We start from the raw sequence: 11175 nt of genomic DNA on the forward strand, positions 1-11175 counted from the left end.
TCTTTGGCCTCAGCAAGATTCTGCCTCATCAGCACACGAATCTCGTTAGGACAATTTCGGCACGTAGCAACCTCACCGGAATTTCCGGCTAAGTGTTGCTTCAACCTGGTTACCCCTCCTCCCTTGAAAACCTTGTCGCAAAACTTGCATTGAAACTGGTGTCGTTGCCCCTCACTTCCAAGTCTTCGCCCATAAGACCAGCCAATATCACGCTTTGCAGGGTTCGTTTTTCTTGATGGCTCCATTTCTATCATAAAAGGACAACTTATCAAAAAATTAAGCTAATAAAGTAAATTTTTGCATTATCTTATTATTTAAGTAATTTATAAACTATTTTTTTTAAATAAATTATTAACAAAATTAATGAAATAATATAGGATAAAAAAACCGCACCTTAAATAGTCTCCGCTGGATTTTTTGGGCAGGACCTCCTCCTCGCTATCTCTCAAATCTTTCCGTCTCCGCACCTTAAATAGAACCCATTTCTATCATAAAAGGACAACTTATCAAAAAATTAAGCTAATAAAGTAAATTTTTGCATTATCTTATTATTTAAGTAATTTATAAACTATTTTTTTTAAATAAATTATTAACAAAATTAATGAAATAATATAGGATAAAAAAACCGCACCTTAAATAGTCTCCGCTGGATTTTTTGGGCAGGACCTCCTCCTCGCTATCTCTCAAATCTTTCCGTCTCCGCACCTTAACTAGAACCTCTCAAGTCTCAACCTCAAATTGTTTGGGAAAGAAGTGAGCCTCGTTCGGTTTTTATAACCGAACGAGAGGCTTAAGTTAATCCCAGATTAACAGAAAATTCCAGCTTAGTAATGTTAAATTCGTACGGAAAGAAGTGGCCGGTGGGCCGCTTCTTGGTTTTTAATGGGAAGGAGTGGCCTCCGGCCACTCCTTTTCCTATTAAAAAAAGGGAGAAAGCTGTGGCCTGTCGGCCACAGCAATTTTTTATTTTTTTTTTTCATTGAAAGAAGTGGCCGGTTGGCCACTTCCTTCACAAAACCACGCGCGGCGCGTGGTTTTTGAAACCACGCGCCGCGGTGGTTTTGGGAACCACAGCGCCTCGCTGTGGTTCCCCGAAAAAAAAAAAAAAAATTGAAAGAAGTGGCCCCGTGGGCCACTTCTCCCTAAAACCACGCGCGGCGCGTGGTTTTTGAAACCACGCGCGCGCGTGGTTTTTGAAACCACAGCGCGAAGCTGTGGTTTCGTAAAAAAAAAAAAAAACCACCCGAACCGGAGCCGGTTCGCACCGGTACGAGTCCCGTACCGGCCGGTACGGGGTCCGTACCGGCCGGTACACAGATGAAAACCGGATATACCGGTTTTCATCGCTCTCCGGTACCGGTCAAGCACCGGACCGGTTCGTACCGGCCCGTACCGGCCGGTACGGACCGGTACGGCTTTCCTTGCATGGTTGACTTGTTCCCAGTCAACTTAAGCTTTTGGAATCTAGTGGTTATTTAACAGTTATGAAAAATTTCTTTGGCTCCTTTTGCACGGCTACCATCCATGTTATCTCATGTTTTCCTCTTCACTTCTAGATCCTAAAGTATGGGTCTTAGATATTGGAACTTACAATTCCTATACCTACTCTAAAATGCTTAATCTTCATCTTATCCCTTGTGAGATTTACACTTAAGCTTTCTCATCATTGCTTATTTGGTGTGCTTGTTCCTTTTTTATGGAGCATGTTCAAGTTAGTTCATCCCTCCATTTCTTATCGTATTTGATTTGTCTCCATAATCTATGATGGTAGGGTACCTCTAGGCATTTAATTTGGACTATGCCTCAACTTCATTCCCCTTGCCATGAAATTTGCACTCTGCTGCGAGGATTGCTCTGGTAGGTGTGCAAAAGGGAGGCTTCCAGTTATACCATCCTTGCAGTGCTCAGAGTTCCATGTTTGCCAAGAATCAACCCAAGATTTAGGTGTAGCCAATCATAGTTTACTACTTTAAGCAATGCACAAGGCACGTAGGATGTATTTATTGACAAGCACATGTATGTGATGCGTTGCTCTTTCATGATATGTATTATACTCCTAATTTTAATTTTTGTCATTAAAGATTTGTTCTATATTTTTGAAGTAGTGAATGAACGTCATTTTCATCTTACCATCCCTATGCTTGACCCCTTTCTCTAATTGTTTCAGGTGTTAGATGTTGCTATCCTAGATAAGCCCATTGATGTGAGTTATCTATAGAGTAGACTATGAGATACGGAAGGCTTCAACATGAAACTGGAACTATGAGAGGAGTTTATAGCTAACAGAAGTACATAACTTGGTGTTAAGCTAACATATGCTCATTCATTTCAAATTTTCTAACCTTATTGGGAATATGGATGGAACTACAGACTTGATTAGAATTAAGGAAAAGGAATTTCAAAAAAAATGCTATAAAATTTTATATTTGTTTTAACAAATCGAGTAAAAATATCAGGGCATCTCTGATAGGACAGAAAAGATGGTTGGAGTGTAAATGCACCTTCAGATTGTTGCATGATCTTGAGATTCCATTAAAACTTGAGAAAAACTTCACATAACAGTCAAGCTAAGCGTTATGGTATAAACGAGAATATTGGACAGTGAGATGGCCAATCAGAGTTAGATGAGCTTCGGTAGAGTTGAAGATGCTGAGGTGAACTTGTGACAATATGTTGCACAATGCTACATTTGAAGAGTAGAGGCACAAAGTTAAGTGTTTGATATGGTTTGGGCAGGTGATACGTGATCTAGAGACAAGACTGCTGAAAAGGGAGTCCATAAGCATGTCAGGGGTCCTAATAAGAATGAAAGACATCAGAAAACTACAACTAATGTACTAAGGATTTATTTGAAGAATCATCCAGTTTGGTGCACTTGCATAGAATACAACAAAAAGGCATTGTGGGAGGATGTTAATAATTCCAAACAGTTGATTTTGTGATTTATGTATTAGTTGATATGCTATGGTATATAACAATTGAGTTTGGGACAACTGATGACTTGGTTGTAAAAATATGAAATTTTATTTTCTTGCATAGTCTTTGCCAAGGGCCACTACTAAGGCATGTACCGGTTTTCCGGTAGCACAGTTCTGTACGCCCCTTGCCATTCCATACTGGGCTTGTACCAACACAACAGAGAGGGCGAGGGAGAGGGAGAATGGGAGAGAGGAAATGAGGGAGGGTGGGGAGGGGGGGGAGGGTGGGGAGGGGGGAAGAGAGAGGGTGGGAGGTGGATGGCTGGGGAGGGGCACGGAGGGGAGGAGGAAGGGCTCTATTCTCCAGTTCCCCTATTTCGTTGGACATAGGGGTCCCGGAGGGGGCCTCTTTTTTTTATTTTGAAGAAATTAAGTGAAATAGGGGAATCAGAGGGCAGAGCCTTTGCTCTGCCCCTCCGTGCCCCTTTCTGGCCCTCCGCTGGCATCCTTTGGCCATCCTCCTCCCTCTTCCTATCTTTTCCTTCCTTCCTCTCCCTCTCCCTCCTTCACCCATTTCTATTTCTTTTCCTCTCTCGTTCTTCCAGCCGGTATTTGGAACAAAGGGGTGAAACCGTGCCGGTCCGCCCCCAATATGGTATTTTGCGTTTTTGCTATTTTTTTCCCTCTCATGGATCATGGCTCCTAGTTAGCATTCTAGTAATTTCAGTGATATTTGCCAGTGAACATGCATTTATGGTATTAAATTATATATGGTGTTAATGAGTCAATCATGCTTTGCTGATATATAAAGTTGGCATTTTATGAATAGGAAGAGTAAAGAGGATATTGGAAGTACTTATAGTTATAAATTTAGATTTCTGCTGTATATTATTTTATATCAGTCTACCCTATACCTTTATGTCTTGCTTCTTCTTCTTTTTCTTCTCCTTCTTCTTCTTCTTTTTGAGATGGGAGGGCTATTCCCCGCCTCCACCCTATGACATCCCACTCCATCTATGCCAAAGCCCAGCCCCCTGTGCAGACCATGCCATTACTCGCAGGACTAAGGCTTTTTATAATTGGGGATCAAAGCGAGGGTCAACACCCTGCAGAATCGAACCCCTGCCTGTTGCCTAAATGAGAATGGTGATACCATCTGAACCATAGTTCAGTGGTTTTATATATTTTTACATCTCTAGATGATCCTTTATGTGCTTGTATATCCTGCATAATATGGAAAGATGTGGTTGTTTAGAGCCTAAAAAATACAGTTGTGATTCGTCATGATCCTCAGGTGCAACTTATATTAGTGAGTCTAGTTATTTCTTGGTTTTCATGGCATAAAGCAGAATGTGTGCCATCCTGGTCTCAATGCACTCACAACCTATAGAACATGAACAGGCATCTCTCAGCCTTTTCTTTTGCAGTTATGTATGATATGCTTGTACACTTGTTGGTGATCATGCCGCCTCAAAAATTATTCTGGAAACAATGATCCTGATATTAGTACAGTCGCCTAGCATTAGTTGAAGCTGCATCTTTTTCTTAAGAAGGTTGAATTTTGATGCATCAGTAATTTTTCAAGTCTAGCATAAATAATTTGAGATTATGTTGGCTATTAACATTTAATTAGATGCTTGACCTTTTAAAATGGTTTATGTAAGAGAAGGTCCTGATGGCGTCACTCTTCCATATTTTTGCCCCAGGGTTACCTTTCTGTCCTGGTCTTCTTTCATTTCTGATATCTAGTACTTAACAATTTCTAATGCTGAAACCATGCTGATTTATTTTCTTTTACCTTTTTTTTTCTCACAGGCATCACAGAAGATTGTAAATGTTGAGGAGAAACTATCCAGAGGATGGGGTGGTGAAAATGCTTATCATGTCAGTGGGTATCGCTACTTACTTGTAGACCGTGATATGGGTATATCAAGGGCTTCCCCACCAGGAAAAGTCACGACTCTTACAAAGGTTTGTGCTGTAACATGTTGTCATGCACCTGTGCTCTATATATAACTGTTATATTAGCTGATCTGTCTCATTAAATAGATCCATCACTTCCTACCATTCACTTTCGGGAGTTTAAAATTATGCAGAATTATTAATTGGTTACCATGCCTGTACATTTTTGACTTTCTCAAATCCCTATTATCTATTCTTTGTTGAATGATCTGCTTTGTCTATAGTTTCCATTCAAAATTGCTGAGACTTATGCTTCTTCCATGTTCTATCATCATATTAAGGGTCTGCTTGGAAAGTCCTGGTGGGATAGGCTTGGATTGCATCATGGAGGGTACGGAGAACGGAAGCAGGATAGTGGAAGAGTGAGAGCATGGTTCACGGCACCCAATCAAGAAAAAAGACCTCTCGAGTTCTTTATCATATCCTACAAGGTCTTTTTCCTTATCCCACCAGGAGCTGGCCATGGGACTCCCCACTTCCTTCCTCTCCTTCTCCCTCACTCCCTTCATGACCCTCTAATCCCAGCCTACCCTGCTGGAATTTTCCAAACAGGACCTAAGAGTCTGCTTTATCCTGCTATATGCTCTAGGATGATCTTTCTTCTACATTATGGGTGCTTATCAGCAACTATCTTGTTTTATCCTTATTTCTGTTTGGTCCCAAGGTCCTTAGGTTACTCGTTGATTGTGCAGGCCTTAAAAATAGTTTTTGTCCTTGTGGAGGTCATTTCGTGTTTACCATATGCATTTTGTAGATGGTACTTAATTACCTAAACATTTGAGGAGAAGGCCTCAACCAGATTCTGAACTCGAACAGAGCTCAGTTCTAGTCTTAGATACAACTCTCAACAATTGGTTTATCATAAAAGAGGATATAGTCAATGACCAAAGTGCATTTTAGGCATGATCTGCCATACCGGTCCGGCTTGGAACCATTATCAGATCAGCGTAGAATCCAGTACCGGTAGTTTATTGTTGGAGATCCGGTACGGAACCGGTATGGGCCCGGTTCGGACCGGTCCGGGCCGCCACCGGTACGCCGACCGGTACCGGTACGGCGGACCTTGATTTTAGGTTTGTGGAACTATTAGAATGACATACCATGGGCAAGAACTGAAATTCTATGTCTTTAGTGCTGTGGAAATATCTTAAATCGAAAGATTATTTGGATTTGAATATCCTTTATGATGAGAATTTCAGACTCAACTTTTGGGAAGATAAATATGATACTGCAATACTAACCATTTCTCCTGCATGATTGCTTAGAAGGAAGAACTCATAGTTTGAAATAGTTTTTGAACTTTTAAGAAAATATTGGATGGTAAAACCTTGTATCTCAGACAGTTAATCCAAGTTTTTACAGGGTAGCGTTAGTATTATATCATCATGGATGGCACTAGGTTGTTAACATGGAAACACAGTAAGTATTATATCATCATGCTAGTTAACATGGGAGCGCACTAAGTATCATATCGTCATGCTCTTCATTGCTGACAAAAGAATTTGGTTGACATTATATAAGAATGTTTTAAATGGAAGATTACTATTCACTTAGATAGAAGATATCTTTAAGGATTGAACGTTACCCTCCCCAAATAAGCCATGTAAGTAGTCAGAAGGAGATTTTTAACCCAATGTTTCCCTCAAGGTTTGCTGTACCGGTTGGTACTGTACCGTACCGAGTGTACCATACCGTATCGGTACTAAACTGGTATGCAGTCTCGTAATGTACTGACATTCGGTATGCCTCGCTATCTCGTACCGTACGGTATAGGATGGTTTCAGTATGGGGTCCGATATCGAAAGGCAAATCTTGGTTTCCTTATTTACTTTTGTGGTTTAGAGCTATGTCATCTAGTGGAGAATCGAGAAATAACTAGATCTGTTCTTGAGAAAAACTAAATATGAGTGTGGTGACACCAATTTACTTATATCTCATGTTTTACCAGCCGTGACACCAGCAATGTAGGAGGGAAATTTTTTATGGGCCGTCGTTATTTTAAAATAGTTTAGTGAAGAAAAAAAATAGATGTATCAGATCCTTGGTTCTTTATCCTGTCAATTTCTCTCATGAATCTACAGATTATGGCATGTTATACCAGCTGTGCATGGAAGAGTTTTAGGCCTGAGGTTGAGCCCGTGTATATATGATAAAAAGATTTTGTAGCAAAGGGCATGGTTGTAGTCCTTTACAATGTTAGAGTTTTTTTTATTATTTTGCATTCAATCCTAATATTTTTTTCATATTGTACATAACGTCTCTATTTATGCATATTTACAAATTGAAGTAATCTATTCTTATTTGCCAAAAAACACTTCTGTTAGCCGTTCGTCCCACCTAGAATCATGGTTGCAAGTTTCGGTTAAATGAGACTTGAAACAAAACCAGAATGATTTGGCATCCACCCATAGATAGTCTGAAACTGAGGTTGGTTTAAGAGTTTTAGACAAAGCAATATGGCCGTATTAAATGCATGCACATAAATTATTTCTGAAATAAGATTCATTAGAAAGTATAGAACTTTTCTCTTGAAATCATTGTTTGCATTACTGAACTATTCCGCACAGTACCGAGCATACCTTTCAGTACCAATAAGGTATCAAGACTCCGTACTGTGTACCTACATGCACTTAGTCCTGGGTGTGTCAATTGGGTACTGCTACAGGGTTCAGAACTGAGTTTGCAAGCTATGTTTGAAATCAAATTCTTTTTTTTAGTTCTGTGATCCACCTCCAATCTTGTGGCAATGGTATTTAATGCTGTAATCTTCATTAAGCTATAAAAGGTTCTTGTTTTTTGAAGAGCATCGATGATTCTACAAATTCATCTAGAGATACCCTCGTTTGAGGAGTAGGATACCATTGTAATGCATTTTTTTTTATTTGTTGATGCCAGCAAATCCAAGTATGTAGGAAATATTTCAGTTCTATTGGTATTTCTTGTTTCTAACCATTTTAGATATGTTGCAGCTTTGGAATCAAAGGAAAACAAGATATCTTATAGTGGTGCAAATTTAGTACTATATTGAAGAACTAAAACGGCATTGAATTCTTATCCTGCAAATTGAGCTCATGATTGCAATAACCAACCTGCACTATATACAAGTTCAAAATATGTGCTTTAACAGGGTTCTTCTGGGCATCTTGCTTTGCAGGACTCATTACTCGCACTTAATAAGCTAAGAGAAGAGGTTGACTTGGAGAAGTCGAGAGCAAAAAGGGATAACCCCGACTATAGAAAAGATTTTGAAGTGTGTATTAGAGCCAGAAATAATGCTTGGATAATTGCCAAGGTTACAAGAGGAAGAGAACTTTATATGGCTCTGGAGAAGGCCAATGAAACACTTCTTTATGCATCCGATGCTGTTGAGAAGTTCAGCAACAGGTATATGTTTTGTAGCTGTGCTTCAGGAATTCTTTTTCCCATTTGTTTTCTCTTGTGATTAATAAATAATAGATCAGGAGTCGGTTTGCATAGATTAAATATCACTCTACACTTGATTTTAAACTGTTTCTTGAAATGTCGCCACTAATCCCAGATATGATTATGCTATACGAAAGGTATTTATTTGTGGCCTCCTAACTTTTGCAACATCATTTGTGCGCTAGCTTTTTCAATTGGTCTTGCACCCCAGAATCTTGCAACTACCTCATTTATGATGGAGGAGATCATACCACCATGAGATTAGGTGTAAGCTGTTGGCTTTTCCTGCCTGTTTGAATTGCTAGATATAAAATCTAATATTTTAGTCATTATGTTGCTAGAATAATAACTAGATTCATCTTTGTGCAATGGAAGATGCCAGCTCTTCAATATACTTATAAACTATGTCGTTTTGAGATTTGACACCCTGATTCATCATTTGTCACAAGCTAAGGAAAATTTTGTGGCTCATTCTTAGTGCTGGATAGGAACTTAGATACTTTTCAGAGGTTGGAATGAATCCATTCAATGCTAGTTCATTGTTTAAATTTGTTCATTATTTGCATTCTGATAACTTTTGGCAATGCTCCCTGAAGGTATTGTGATGGAGCGTTTTCTTTGGACTAGACCAAGCTCAAGGTTCTTTTATCGAGAGAAAAAAGGACCAAGCTCAAGGTTTCAGAGACTCTAAAGATCCAAAGCAGTCCCCTCCCAAGACCAATTTATAGAACTGCATCAACGGGACTGTTCCCTGGCCAAAGTACCATGCCTTGCCTTGACGGGTTGCAGTTCTGATTTCAATTTACAAAGGCCTTTACAGTATTGTGGGAGTGTATATAATGTTGAACACTTCATATCATTACCACATTTAAAGTCTACTAGTCACATGCAGCTCTGAAAATAAGTGGGAAAAGCCATGAAACAAATGATATCTATTATTTTACAACTAATTATCTTGACATGCTTTTGTGCAATTTAAGTGTGCTGATTATTATACGTACTCATTTCTTGATATGCAACTAGATGCACTCCAAGTATGTTTCTTATTATGTGTACTCGTTTCTTGATAAACTACTAGATTCAATTTCTGGCCTTCAGATATCATTACTACATCAAGAATCCTAAGCACATCAAGATCATAGGGCTGGGATCATCATAGCTGGCTTCATTGTTCTACCACGTAGGTATGTCACTGTTAACTATATCTACAAAATCTATCATTGCCATTCTTATCAGAAGACGAAAGATTTGTACATGTTTGGAAAACATTATCCTTTGAGTGTTTTTGGTGGTCTTTCTCAGGCCACCCTCTTTTTTTTTTTGGTTTTGTTGTTGTTTTTGCTGCTTTAACGGGTTGCTCATCCACATTTATTGGATGACTCTCTCCTTTTGCTCCTTAACCCCGTACCCTCTCCACCGGGCCTGCTTCCTCTCCCACTTCTCTCATCCTCTCTCCGCTATCTGTTCATTTTGTAATGAACAGTTTCTGTAATGAACAGTATTTTCTTTTGAATTTGTGGGGCTTTACATATTAATTCTCACCTTAAATATATGTTCTAAGCATCACGTTTAGTCTCTTTGATCCATCTTCACCAATTCCTACTCCTTCCTGCACAAAGAAGCTATCATCACCAGAAGTAATAGATCCATTGGCTGCATATTATATATGATATCTGAGTTGGCTTCATTACAAATGAACTTAAATTCATAGATATCCTGGTTTGGTAGATATTGGAACTTTACACAAATACTTAATAAACCCGAAAGTGAACATACAAGTTCTAACCAAGATAGAGACTCGCAGTATCTTTTCCCTCACCAGCTCAAGATCTTGTTGGGAGGTTTGTGGTGTCAATTTTGGAAAAAGAAATGAAAACTATAAACAGACAAACAGAAACAAAGTCATATTTACTATATACCTGAATGTAGCTGCTGGAAATAATGCATGTATACAGGAATGTACACGGTATAAGTGACAAGTCATACAAATTTTTATCGTCATCGAGCGAAAATAGAAACATTAATAAATGAAAGTATGTAGTTTGCTAATAACCATGAGATGAAGTTAAGAGATAAATCAAATAAATCGAAACTGCAAGGAAAAATAATATCAGAGCCAATGGGAACTAATCTATTGCCATTTAATAATGCAAGAATATCTTATCCATCTCTCGTCTGAGATGACATACTACAATATGGGAAGTTAATTTCTTCCTTTATTGTGCCAACCAGACTTGAACTGGTGGTTGGAACCTCTATCCTCAGGGGTTTCACAGGAGAGAGGTTATGGTTGTTTCACAGGAGAGACTTGAACTGGTAGTTGAACTATGTTTCACATTGAAAATTGGAGACAAAAGACATGATGATTGGCCATTAATATACCAGCTTACCGTGGCAGACAAAATATAGTTGATCTACTGCCTTTCCCTGTTCCAATATCACTTCTCCTGGAAGGAAAAATTCTTCCTGTGGCTTGATAAACTGCCAAGTTGTAACCATGTTGTTTTACTTATTTCCCAAAGAAAAAAGGAGGAAAGAAAAATATCAAAACCACAGTTTTCGGACAAGGTATCACTAGTTCCTATGCTATTGATCATATGACAAAAAGGTCACAATACACCAATCAATCATAAGATCATAGAAACAGGAAACCAGCATCTTAGCACCTCTAGAATAATATTTTCCAGGCATATCAAGAAACATTACTTAGTTATATAGGGCAAAGCATGAGTAATATTAAATTAACTACACATATATAATGCGAATAATAGGGGAATGTATCAGACATTTCCAAATGCACATCATAATCCAATCAAGGCCCAATGTTCAACTTTTCCTCCCAAGAAAATTTAATGCAACCCTAAACAGCATT

General features: G+C 38.8%; 1 protein-coding gene across 1 annotated transcript in view; it reads left to right on the plus strand.

Annotated features, from left to right (window-relative positions):
• The window catches only part of LOC120106103 (vacuolar fusion protein CCZ1 homolog), a 35330-nt gene extending 26023 nt beyond the window's left edge, over nucleotides 1-9307 (plus strand). The window contains exons 7-9 of the mRNA XM_039118989.1: nucleotides 4734-4889; nucleotides 8035-8264; nucleotides 8900-9307. Coding sequence (XP_038974917.1) covers nucleotides 4734-4889; nucleotides 8035-8264; nucleotides 8900-8930 — 417 coding nt within the window. The 3' untranslated portion in view covers nucleotides 8931-9307. The remainder of the gene's footprint in view (nucleotides 1-4733; nucleotides 4890-8034; nucleotides 8265-8899) is intronic.
• The last annotated feature ends 1868 nt before the right edge of the window (nucleotides 9308-11175 follow it).

The sequence above is a fragment of the Phoenix dactylifera genome, unplaced genomic scaffold (genome assembly GCF_009389715.1).
Source record: "Phoenix dactylifera cultivar Barhee BC4 unplaced genomic scaffold, palm_55x_up_171113_PBpolish2nd_filt_p 000465F, whole genome shotgun sequence".
Taxonomy (NCBI): domain Eukaryota; kingdom Viridiplantae; phylum Streptophyta; class Magnoliopsida; order Arecales; family Arecaceae; genus Phoenix; species Phoenix dactylifera.